Source organism: Monodelphis domestica, chromosome 5 (genome assembly GCF_027887165.1).
Source record: "Monodelphis domestica isolate mMonDom1 chromosome 5, mMonDom1.pri, whole genome shotgun sequence".
NCBI lineage: Eukaryota > Metazoa > Chordata > Mammalia > Didelphimorphia > Didelphidae > Monodelphis > Monodelphis domestica.
This window is the reverse complement of record NC_077231.1, coordinates 319,303,066-319,315,972: the sequence shown is the minus strand read 5'-3', so window position 1 is coordinate 319,315,972 and position 12,907 is coordinate 319,303,066. Positions and strand designations below refer to the sequence as shown.

Here is a 12,907-nt window from a genome sequence, read left to right as displayed (position 1 = left end):
TAGATAGATGGATAGATAGATGGATAGACAGAAAGACAGCCAGAGAGAGAGAGAGAGAGAGAGAGAGAGAGAGAGAGAGAGAGAGAGATCTCCCATTCTATTTTACCAAATGGGCATATATTTTGAATCATTTTCACTCAATACTTACATTTATGCAAATAAAATTATAGCAATCTCCCTGGCAGATTTTCTGAAGATCTTGGCCATTTGGACAGAGAGTTACAGATGTGCCTTTAACCTGTTCAAGGGAAAGAGGGATTTTCAGCACACACATCCAGGCACATGCATAGAGACTGAGGATGGAAGCTTTCCCAATGAGATGCATAGCTTGCTGGTCACCAGGGCTTTCAGAAACGACCTTTATACTGACAGAGGATAGCAACTGGGCTATGACCTTGGGGTTGGGCCTTGAAACGCCTGGAAAGCGTCCCGGCACATGCTTCTGACCCTGGTGGATTCAGGCTGCCCTTGAATCTCAAACTGCCCAAACCCTTCTCCTAGGCACAAGTTCAAATGATAGATCCCTGAGGATCAAAAACAGCTCAGGAATGCAAGAATTCCATGTGGCGTCCATGGAAGCTGGGGGCTGCAGCAGAGCAGGGCAGAGAGGGGGGAAAGGTCGAGGAAGAATGTTTGGCTTTGTTCTGGGAACTCGTCTGCCCATGGACTCTAAGGGACTTGGACTAGGGTTTCATTTACAATTCTCCTGTGTGCCTAATCCAATGAGAGAGGGCCAAACAGGAATCCAAGGGCCATGAGAGGAATTCTCAGCTAAGGGTCATTAAGCAGGGGGTGAGGGGAGAGATTGTTGAAAGATCTGTCAATCAATCAGTGGGCGTTTCTAAGGCACTTCCTGTGTGCCAACCACAAGGGATGCAAAGAAAGATGAACATCGTGGCTCCTGTCCTCGAGGAGCTCATGTTCTACTGAGGAAACTCTTCCAATCACTGTGTACGTACAACATGGAGGGACGGAAAGCGCCAAGCCAAGCCTCCACCTCTCACATCTACTGCGTTCTTCTCTGGTTGCTGAAGCTTTCCCACACAGCACTGGCCTCCCATGGAGAACAAGCCTCTAACGGAGCGGCTCCGAAGGGAGAATCCCAGCTACCATCCCAGGATTCGGGGGTGCCAAGCAGCCCTTTTTGGTATTGGAAACGGAAAGGCATTCCCCAAATCCCACTGCAAAGCAGAAAGTCCCCCTCCATCATTTGGACAAGGGAGGTGATGAGTCATCCTTACAAACCTCACTCATTCTGCCAGACAGAATTTCAAGTCTGGGTTTCCAGAGCCTCTCTCAGGGCCTGATACCACACAGTCGTACTCAATAAATGCTTATTTATTGGATCAGGGATCAGTGCCAGTGATCCCTGGACCTCAGTTTCTCCTCTATAAAATAAAGGACTAGATGGCCTCTGAGAATCCTCCTAGCACTACCTCTAACATCCTATCCTAACCTCACTGAGTTCAGGGAGGCTCCTGATCAGGCTGGCCACAGGGGGTGGCTTTGGGGGCCATGGCAACCCTCTAAGACCAGCTCACTGGGTGCTGAGGTCTGCTTACATCAATAAGGAGTGAGGACAGAGCGACAAAGACAGGGAAATCACAGATACTTGAAATGAGGCACTAAATAAGTGGAGAAGACATTCGGTGTCACTCTTCTGTAGTTCTGGAAAGCTGCAATAACAGACCAGCTTTCGTGCTGACCCCATTCTCTTCAAAGACCTTCACTCCATTCTGCTCAACCCGTTTAGCGGAGCTCCCAGAGGCTGTTCCAGGTGGAAGCGCTGCTGAGAGGGGGAGGCAGTATTGGAAAAGGGAATTTGGGGGCTGACTTTGCTGAGGTCATAAGAGATGTTTGAAGAAGCATGCACAGAATTGGCAGCAGTTTCCCTCCAGTCCTCCACCTTTCTTCTCCTCTCAGGTTTTCATGGATCGGCAGCTAAGATGGGAAGGTCTGAGGAAGCACTCCTCCCAGGTGTCCCCCTAACCTCCACACACACACCCTTACCATTCCTCACACAGCAGCACCTTCCATGGCAGGGCCAACCAGCCCCACCCTCCCCCTCAAGCATATGTAGCAATGGGGATGGAGCCTGCCACCCAGAAAGGCTGCCAACTCCTTGCACCCTGGCATACAATGAGATCTTAGTTGCTGAAAGAAAATCTTGGTCCTAAGTGCTATCTAACCACTGAACTCACCTCCAAAGACTTCTTTTCTTGTCTTATTTTCCTCGTGGCACACTCTCTCTTCAATGCCCAACATCAGGTTTTCGTCCCAATCACTTCTCACCGAGCTCTCCATTTGTAACTCCCAATGGCCACCTCCAACAGTCTTTTCTCAGTCCATATCTTGCTTGACTATCTGACATGGCTGATGATTCTCTTAGAATTTTCCCCTCTCTCTGACAGCTCCATTCTGTCCCCTTAAGCAGTCCAGCTTCCCCTCTAGCCTCTAAAACAGGCTTTGCCCCAACAGCCACGTCCTCTGCTTTCCGCTCTAGATCTTTCTCTCGCTTCCCTTGGCCACTCTTTAGCTATGTAACTGTCATTGCTGTCACTGCACTTCTTCCTGCAAAATGCCATCTTTTCCTCTTACAGCTACAATGGTCAGCTTTAGGCTCCAACATCTGGATGCGGAGTGCCAGTCACAACTACGAGTTCTGCATTCTTACCTGCTTGCTGACTGTCTCCAAAGTCAACCTGTTCAAAGCTGAATCTTTCTCCCTGTGTAATCCTTCCAACTCTCTGGTCAATTGGCCTTGGTCCAAAGTCCAAAGGCCTTTTACAAGGAATCCCCCATCCTCACCCCACCTCCAAAGAACTGAGAAGGGTTGGTGTGATACGACTTTAAAACATCCTACCTGTAAAATCAAAGCACTTGGAATCAGAGCCCACCTTGAATGCTTACCACCCGTGTAGTCTTGGGCAAGTCACTCACCTCTCTGGGCCTTAGTTTTCTCATCTAGAAAAGGAGGGAGTTAAACTAGTTGACCACTAAAGCTAGGCTCCCCAGATTTTCATTCAGCCTCCCCAATATCTCTCATATCTCGACAGCCCCTTTACCCCGACTATCCCTCTCAGGACAGCGCCACAAGCTACCGTTGCTATTTTCTTCTGTGTTCATTGCTTGGTTTTCCAAATTTTGTACGAAGGCATCTAAACCCCAATTATTTATCTTATGCTGTAGCGCACCAAGCAGAACATGAACTCTTTTCCATGCTTGAGAAAAAGAGCTTCACAATTTGCTTAAATGCGTCAGTGGCTTCCTCGACAAGTTAAATAAGCAAAGTGCAAATCAGAAAAATGGCGCGTGTTCCCTTGGTTATGTTCGCGTGTGGAAACATGAGGAATGAATGGCAAGCTGCGATCACCACACCCCCAGCCTCTCAGAGACAATCCTGAGTCAGAACAACTCGTTCTCTGAAGAAACTGGGACCCGGAACACTCCAAGAACATTTACATCAACTTCCGACATTTGTAGGGAAATTAAAGAAAGGCACAAACCCACCTCAGACATCTAACCAGCAGGATGGAAAGGATGGAATTAAGTAGACCAGTCGGCATGTTCAAAATGCTCTCTCAGGCCCGAGGATGAGAAGAGGAGATAGGATGTCAGAGGGCATTACTTACTCTAGGGGAAAGCCGGGCTTTTATGAGACTGGAAAGTTTCTGCTGCCAGTCACACAAGTCGTAAGTTCTTAAATGGTTTCTGCAAATACAACTTTGTCCTCAAACAGACATTGGTGAGATGGTCCTCGCCATGGAAACAAGCCAGATATACCTTCCCTGGCCCCATGGTTTGGGTGAGTATTCAAAGATGATGATGAGGCTGCAGATCAGGAGGTCACAATACATACAGACTTATTGGACCAGTGTTCCTGAGGCAGACAAAAAGTCCTGGTTCTTGTTAGGGCTAATCTTTAAGAAACAACCAAGTTAGGAGGCACAATGATCCCATGGAAAGAGAAATGGCTCTAGATCACCTTCAGGAAGACCTGAGTTCAAATCTCTATTCTATCACTAACCACTCTTGAGTTGGCCTCATTTTCTTCCCTTGTCAAAGGAGGGGGTCAACCTGGATGGCCTCTAAGGTCCCCTTTAGCAATAGAGTCAAGACCCTCTGATATGGTCCCCTATTTATTTATTTTCTTCAGATAAATGTGAACAAAAAAGTGAACAAAAAAATCAATGACAGAATCTCAGCATTTTAAAGGATCCCAGGGACCAAGTATACCATGAATCTGATTGAGATACACCTTGGCAATACATTCTCCAAGAGGTCACCAAGTCTTGGGATACCCCTCATTGGAGGTGTTCCAAATAAACCTAGATGATTGATTTGGAATAGACAAGCTCTGAAGTAATTTCCAAATCTAAGATTTTTTTTCTGGTTCTTCAACACTGGATATTCCAGTCTCATGTATCCCATTCGTCCATGTCCAAAATTCCTTTTTCTAAATTTTTAAATATTTTTAATTATTATGTATTTATTTTCAGTATTTTCCCATGATTACATGATTCATGATATCTTCCTCCCCTCTTCCCTCCTCCCTCCCAGATCTGAGAAGCAATTCCACTGGGTTAAATATGTATTATCACTCAATATCTATTTCCATATTATACTTTTTTATAATAATCTTTTAAAGCCAAAACCCCATGTCCTATATACCCTTATGAACAAGTGATAAATCATGTGTTTTTCTTCTGCATTTCTACTCTCACAGTTCTTTTTCTCAATGTGGATAGTATTTTTTCTATAATTCTCACTGGAGTGTCCTGGATCGATCCATTGCTATTAGCAGCAAAGTCCATTACATTTGATCATCTCATAATGTTTCAATTACTATGTACAATGTTCTCCTAGTTCTGCTCATTTCACTTCATAACAGTTTATGGTCTTTCCAGTTTATATAGAAATCAAGCAATTCATCATTCTTTATAGAACAATAATATTCCATCACCATTATATACCACAACATTTTCAGCCATTCCCCAATCGAAGGACACATTTTCATCTTCCAATTTTTTGCCACCACAAAGAGTGAGGCTATAAATGTTTCTGTACAAACTTTTTTTTTATTTCTTTGGGCTACACACCTAGAGGTGGTATTTCTGGATCAAAGGGCATGCATTCTTTTAAAGCCCTTTGGGCATAATTCCAAATTACCTTCCAGAATGGTTGGATCAATTCACAACTCCACCAGCAATGCATTAGTGTCCCAATTTGGCCACGTGCCCTCCAGCATTTATTATTTTACTTTACTGTCCTATTGGCCAATCTGCTAGGTATGAGGCTGTTTTGGTGGTACCTTAGAGTTGTTTTGATTTGCATTTTCTCTAATCTGTAGGGATGTAGAACACTTTCTCTTGTGCTTATTGACAACTTTGATTTTTTCATCTGAAAACTAGTTATTCCTATCCCTTGTCCATTTGTCAATTAGGGAATGGCTTGATTTCTAGTACATTTGACTTAGTTCCTTATATATTTGAGAAATTAGACTTTTGTCAGAGATTTTTGTAATAAAATTTTTATCTAAATTTGTTGCTTCCCTTATAATATTGGTTGCATTGGTTTTGTTTGTACAAAACCTTTTAAATTTAATATAATCAAAATTATTCCTTTTACATCTTGTAAGGTTCTCCGTCTCTTGCTTGGCCTTAAAGTCTTCCCTTTCCATAGATCTGATGAGTATACTAATTTATGTTCCCCTAATTTACTTGTAATTTCTCTCTTTATATTTAAGCCATTTGCCCATTTTGAATTTATCTTGATATAGGGTATGAGATGTTGATCTAAACTTAATTTTTCTCATACTGTTTTCCAGTTTTCCCCACAGTTTCGTCAAACAGTGGGTTCTTGACCCAAAAGCTGGGATCTTTGGCTTTATTGAACACTACCTTGATGAAATTATTTATTCCAAGTTTATTCTATTGATCCACCCTTCTGTTTCTTAGCCACTACCATATTGTTTTGATGATCACTGCTTTATAGTACAGTTTAAGATCTGGTACTGCTACGCCACCATCTTTCACATTTTTTTTCATTAGTTCCCTTGATATTCTTGATCTTTTGTCCTTCCAGATGAACTTTGTTATATTTTTTTTCTAATTCTATAAAAAAGGTTTTTTTTTGTAGTTTGATAAATATGGCATTGAAGAAGTAAATTAATTTAGGTAGGATGTCACTTTTATATTACCTCATCTTACTCATGAGCAAATAATGTTTTTCCAATTGTTTAGATCTAGTTTTAATTATATGAAAAGTGTTTTGTAGTTGTTTGCATATAATTCTTAAGGTTGTCTTAGCAAATAGATTCTTTTATATTGTCTAAAGTGATTTTAAATGGAGTTTCTCTTTCTAACTCTTGCAGCTGAGTTTTGTTGAAAATATATAGACATGTTGATGATTTATGTGGGGTTATTTTGTATCCTGCAACTTTGCTAAAGTTATTATTTCCACTAGTTTTTTCATTGATTTTCTAGGATTCTCTAAGTATACAATAATATCATGTACAAAGAGTGATAGTTCAGTTTCCTTTAATCCCTTCCATTTCTTTTTCTCCTCCAATTGCTACCACTAGCATTTCTAGTACAATATTATATAATAGAGGTGATAATAGGTACCCTTGCTTCAATTATGATCTTATTGGGAAGACTTCTAACTCATCCCCATTGCAGATGATATTTGCTGATGATTTTAAATAAATACCACCTAATAATAAACAACTCTGAGGTATACCTCACACCCAGCAGATTGGCTAATATGAGAGCAAAGAAAAATAAGAAGTGTTGGAGAGGATGTGGCAAAATTGGGACACTAATGCATTGCTGATGGAATTGTGAATTGATCCAACCATTCTGGAAAGCAATTTGGAATTATGCCCAAAGGACTTTTGTAAGGGTTAAATTAAGGAGTTTGCCAAAATGAGGAGAGCAGTTTAACAGAAACTTTGTTTAATTTGAGAAAAAAAAGTACAGAGAGAAAGATAGAAAAGAGATTATTAATCTTATACCCTATAAATATACCTAAAATTCCTAATACTACCTAAAATTTCCTAAAACTATCTCTGTCTTCTCAGGACAGGTTCTTCTGCCTGGCACACCAGGCCTAATCTATTCTACTCTATCTATAAATTATTCGCTAACTACCTAACTCCCTAAAATAATAGACAGCCACCACTCACTCACTCCTTCAATCAGTTTTCTATAGCAGCCCAACTGTCAGCAGCCAACTTCCAGCAGATCCTTGCCTCAGAGATAGACCTCTTGCTCTCTAGAGATCCCAGAGGAAAAAGACCTTCAACTGTCCACACTGCTTCCTTTATCTCCTCACTAACCAACTGTTCCCTATAACTTCCTGTCAGAAGGCCCAAAACTTCCTCCCCTCAGTCCTGGTCTCCCTGATAATGGAATCTTCAGCTCTGGCTCACTGACTCCTGTCAGTTCTGATCTACTTAGAAATTCTGTTCTCTAGCACCTTAAGGAGACAGAGGGAGAGATTAGGAAATTCCCTTTAACAATTCAAATTTATCGCCTGCCCTTTGATCCAGCCATACCACTGCTGGGATTGTAGCCCAAAGAGATAACAAGGAAAAATACGTGCACAAAAATATTTATAGTCACGTTTTGTGGTGGCAAAAAATTGGAAAATGAGGGGATGCCCTCCGATTGAGGAATGGCTGAAGACATTGTGGTATTTGTTAGTGATGGAATACTATTGTGCTGAAAAGTAATAATGAACTAGAGGAATTCCATGTGAACTGGAAAGACCTCCAGGAACAGATGCAGAGTGAAAGGAGCAGAACCAGGAAAACACTGTACACAGAGATGATACATTGTAGCACAATTGAATGTAACTGACTTCTCTACTAGCAGCAATGCAATGACTCGGGACAATTCTGAGGGACTGAGGAGAAAGAATGTATCTACATTCAGAGAAAGAACTTTGGGAGAAGAAACACAGAAGAAAAACCTTTCCTTGATCACATGGTTTGATGGGGATAGGATTGGGGATGTAGGCTCTAAACAATCACCCTAATGCAAATATCAATAATATGGAAATAGGTCTTGACCAATGATACATGTAAAATCCAGTTGAATTGCTCATTGGCTATGGGGAAAGGGAGTGAGGAAAGATGGGAAAGAATATAAATCATGTAAACATAGAAAAATAATGTAAATTAAGTAAATAAATGAATAAAGAAATTTAAAATTAAAATAATAAACTAATTAAATAAATAAATACTGATTATTTGAGAAAAGGCCCTTTTATCCCTAAACTTTCTTGTGTTTAAAATAGGAATGGGTGTTGTATTTTGTCAAAGACTTTTTCTCCATCTATTGAGATAATCATGTGATTTTTGTTGGTTTGTTGCATTTGGGGTATAAATTCCACCTAGTCATAGTGAATAATCCTTATGATAATTTGCTATAGCCTCTTTGCTAGTATTTTATTTAAGATTTTTGCATCTATGTTCATTAAGGGAACTAGTCTATAGTTTTCTTTCCCTGTTATTGGTCCTCCTGGATTAAGAATTAACACCATATTTGTGTCATAAAAAGAATTTGGTAAGACCCCTTCTTTGCTTATTTGGTTAGTTTGTAGAATATTGGAATTAGTTGTTCTTTAAAAGTTTGATAGAATTCACTTGTAAATCCTATGGTCCTAGGGATTTCTTCTTAGGGAGTTCTTTGATGGATTGTTCAAATTCTTTTTCTGATATGGCATTATTTAAGTATTCTGTTTTCTCTTTTGTTAATCTAGGCAATTTATATTTTTGCAAATATTCATCCATTTCACCTAGACTGTCATATAATTGGACAATGTACCAATGGTGGATATGAAGGTAATGGGCCAGTCAGAAATTCATCTTCACACATGGTAGCTGCTTAATCAAAGCAACAACAAACACTTTTTTAAACCTAAAATGAACTGCACCTGTTCCCTACTGGATTCTTACCCAGACAGTAATTCAGTCAGAATCCAAGTTAGTTACCCCACGGAGTACTAGATAGAGTACTGAACTTGGAATCTGAAAGCCCAGGGTTCCAATTAAGCCTCTGACCTTTATTAACTACATGACCCTGGGCCAGTCATTTTCTCTCCATCCTCAATTTCCTCATCTGTAAAAGAAGGGATTGAGCTCCAAGAGCTCCAGGTCCCTTGCAGCTCTATGCCCTAGAGGTTATGACTCTCATCAGAGCGCATGTACTAACAGAAGATGATTCTCCTTCCTGGGAGAGGATTTGTTCCAGACCAGTGACTTTTGGTGGAGCATGACACAATCTGCCTAGGAGCCTCTCTAGCCATGTCTACATGGAGCCGAAAAGACTGGTGGAGAATTCAGTCTTCACTCAATTAATCAACAGACTGTATAGGCAGAAAAAAAAATGATCCAAGCCCGTTTCTGTGTAGAAAATAAATGGAGTGAATGAAAAAGCATTTGTTAACCTCTGTGTGTCATGCACTGAGCTAAAGGAAATTCAGAAACAAGCAAGCAAGGCATTTCTGGACCTCAAGGTAAGGTGGCACAGAAGATAGAGCACCAGTCCTGGAACTAGGAAGCCCTGAGTTCAAATTTGGCCTCAAATGCTGTGTGGTCCTGGGCAAGCCATTTAACCACTGTTTGCCTCAGTTTCCTCATTTTTTTAAGTGGGAATAATGACTACACCTTCCCCCAGGCTTGTTGTGAGGATCAAATGAGATCATTTTTGTAAGAAGCTTAGCACTGGACCTGGAAAAAAGTAGGCATTATATATTAATGTTAGCTATTATTATTATTACATTGTACCAGGGAAATCATATGATTAAAAGGAATCCCCCAGTACAGAAAACTTGGGCTAAAGTGGTCTTTACGAATTAAGGAAATGTTTCGATATCTTTAGGAATTTCTGTTGTATACATCTGAATGTAGTCCAAATAGGAAGCTATAAATATTCAGCAGGAACTGTAAATAAGGAATTCGACTTTCATATTTAAAATTGAAGGCCAAGGCTTGAGATGCTGACATGTTATTGCCTTACAGCCCTAAGGAAAATTCAGCTACCAGAAACTCTCAAGGCTTCCATGACACCATCTTTGCCCTGGAATCTCAGCATGGAAAGAAACACGATCTCTTTAATTCTTTCATTTTTAGTTGATTGGATTCTCACATCACAGCAGACCACAAGCTAAAATGGTTAGGAAAGGGAAGGCCGTGACTACCTAAAGACAACTTGGTAATTCATTACTGGCCATCACATTCCAGTCTTCCCTACCCCACTCTCTCCTCTCTTCTTTCTTCTCAAGGTAAAACCTACCATGGGGTATCTTACTGTGAATCAAAATCTTAATGAAGAATTATTTCTGGCATTAAGATTACAATTAATTAAGAAAAATCTGAGCCCCAGTAGTGAGCTATTTTTAAATGCTGTGTCTCTGCATGCCCGACCAGAATATTGCTATTGCAAGCCTTCAAAATCTGCACATAGGACAAATTTAAATGTTTACATTTGCATATTTTCCTTCCAAATGAGCTTCCTTAGTAAGCTTCTGCACAAAAGGGAAAGTCATTAAAATCGGTCAACTTTCCCAGGAAGTTTTGAATATTAATAATCCAATTCTGCTGAGCCAATTAGTCAAAATGAGCAGTCCCAATTCATTTATCAGTAGCACAAAAAGTACAACTGCATTTAGTAAAAATAACTACAAAGGAAAAAATTAACAACTTAGAACATTCAAATTTTTCAAACTTTGAATTGAGAAAATTAAAAACATTTAAAAATCCAAGTTGTCTGTGGGAAATGTTTGAGGACTAGTTTCAAGGATATTCTCAACTATGAAGGTCTAATTAGTGATTTAAAGGAAAGATGTAATTATCACTCAATTACATAGATATCGCAAAACATTCTGCGAGAACTGAATGGAAGCCCTCTGAGGGCAAGAACTCTTTCAGTTTCATGTCTGTTTCTAAACCTACGGCTTCATGAATTGACAAAATAGGTCCACAGCTGGTCATTTATGTTTGACATTTAACAATCAACAAGTATTAATGAAGTCTTTAGTAGGTAAGTGCTGGGCTCTGAGCTAGGTACTGGGGGAGAGGAAGTAATATCAATGCGCTTCCGTTCTAAGGAGGGAGATGACAAGATCATCTAAAAACAGAGGCGAAAGGAATCTAAAGCAAATATTTCCAAGGATATACTGTGTAGTTAAATACAAGACCAGCTAAGAGGGAAGACTATACTTGAGAATGTGAGATTGGGGGAGGAGGGGAGGAGTCAAGGAAGACTCATACAGTAGATTGTCAAATATTTAATGAATAAACAAATCAATGAAAGAAAAAACAATTAGTAGGCACCTTCTAGTTGCCACTTATTGGCCTATACTCTACAAGGAAAAACATCTAGATGCTGATACAACTTCTGACCTCAGGAAACTTATATTCTAATAGGAGACCCAAGGCTGGTGGTGAGGGGCAATTTGGCCTGAGAAGGCAGAGGTTCCTCCTGATTAGAGCCTTGGATGTAGTCTGTAAACCTCAAAATTCCTTAGACTTATAAATGTTGGAAATTTCACCATTGGGATATTTCATTCTTGGAAAATTTCTTACTGATAGTCTATTGGAATGGGAACCCCATTGGCATGGGAGGTTCCTTCTCTTCCCTTCTTCAGATTACTTTAGGACAGAAACCTTTTGCTGAACAATGGAAAGGACTTTGACCTATGCTTAAGCATAGAACAGGAATTTCTTTGAGTCTTGATTGATTTTAGAATTGATACAATGGAGATACTTGGAATAAATCTCCACCCTATTCAGTCCTAATAGGTTTGAGTAAGGGCTGCAGCCTAGATCAAAATTTAATTATTCCAATCTCTACCCTACTCAAATTAACAGGATTTAGAAAGGGCTGTAGCAAAGGAGTAAAGATTTAATCATTTGAAAATATAACCTTCAACAGACATGTGCAAAAGCCAGAAACCTCTGGGCGGTCCTGGGTTAAGCTAGAGCCTCCATTGGCATAGGGAAATTGATGAAGAGTGATTGGTAGATGGGAGAACTGGGAGGAGGAACTTGGATGGTTTCCTTAAAGATAGGGGGTCTGGAGACTCCGAGAGAGTGGTTGAGGTTTTGGTCGGTGTGGTTCCTGGGCTCTGAGAAGGCTTGCTCTGAAGGAAGCTGAAGGTGGGGGCCCCTGAGACTGTTTCTCCATTTTGGACACGTGAGTAATAGGGACTGGTCTTTTTTCTTTGCCCCAGCTATCTAAGGGCTTGGGCCTTTTGGCCCAGCCTAAACCGAAGGGGGTATTAAGCCCTATTCCCTTCTCCCCCTTTTTTTCTCTCTCTATCTCTAATTCCTTTCTTGCTCCTATTGTAATTAAACTCCAAAAAAGGCTGACGGCTAACTTGAGTTTTTCATTTAGGAATTACATAGCTGATTCCTTGGCGACCTTAAATTAATATATATCAGTCTTTTAAAGTGATTCCCTTGTTACAAGTCCTTACATCTATTGCTGTGCTCAGGGCAAGAAGAAGGTATCAGGAGGGGGGGTGGGGTGGAAGGAGGGAGAAGACAAAACTCCTGGGCTGCAAAGCTAGAGATGATGAGACATTAAACCTAAATATTTCAACGGCCAGACCTATGATGGCCAGCAGAGATGCCCTCCAATGCATTCCCCAGTTGGTTTCCTTCTCCTGGTTCAGGATTATTATGTTCAGTCTTTGCAGAGCACATTAGTTCCATATATGACTTCCACTTCTTAGTTTTACAAAGTGTTATACATTATTCGCTAAAGCACAATGGCATTTCTAACAAGCAATAATCAACCAACCAACAGTCATGGATTAAGCACCTACTATGTGCTGGGAGGGAGAAAAGAAGGAAGAAAGAAAAAGGAAGGAAGGGAGGAAGGAAGGAAGGAAGCAA

At 40.4% G+C, this 12,907-nt stretch overlaps 1 protein-coding gene across 7 annotated transcripts in view; it reads right to left on the bottom strand.

Annotated features, from left to right (window-relative positions):
• CRPPA (CDP-L-ribitol pyrophosphorylase A) overlaps positions 1-12,907 on the bottom strand; it is a 249,321-nt gene that overhangs the window by 135,151 nt on the left and 101,263 nt on the right. For all 7 annotated transcript variants that reach the window (XR_473753.3, XR_473754.3, XR_008912541.1 and 4 more), the window contains exon 7: positions 149-238. Coding sequence is in view for 4 of the 7 variants with exons in the window: in XM_007505429.3 (XP_007505491.1) it covers positions 149-238 (90 nt within the window). In the remaining 3 variants the exon portion in view is untranslated. The remainder of the gene's footprint in view (positions 1-148; positions 239-12,907) is intronic.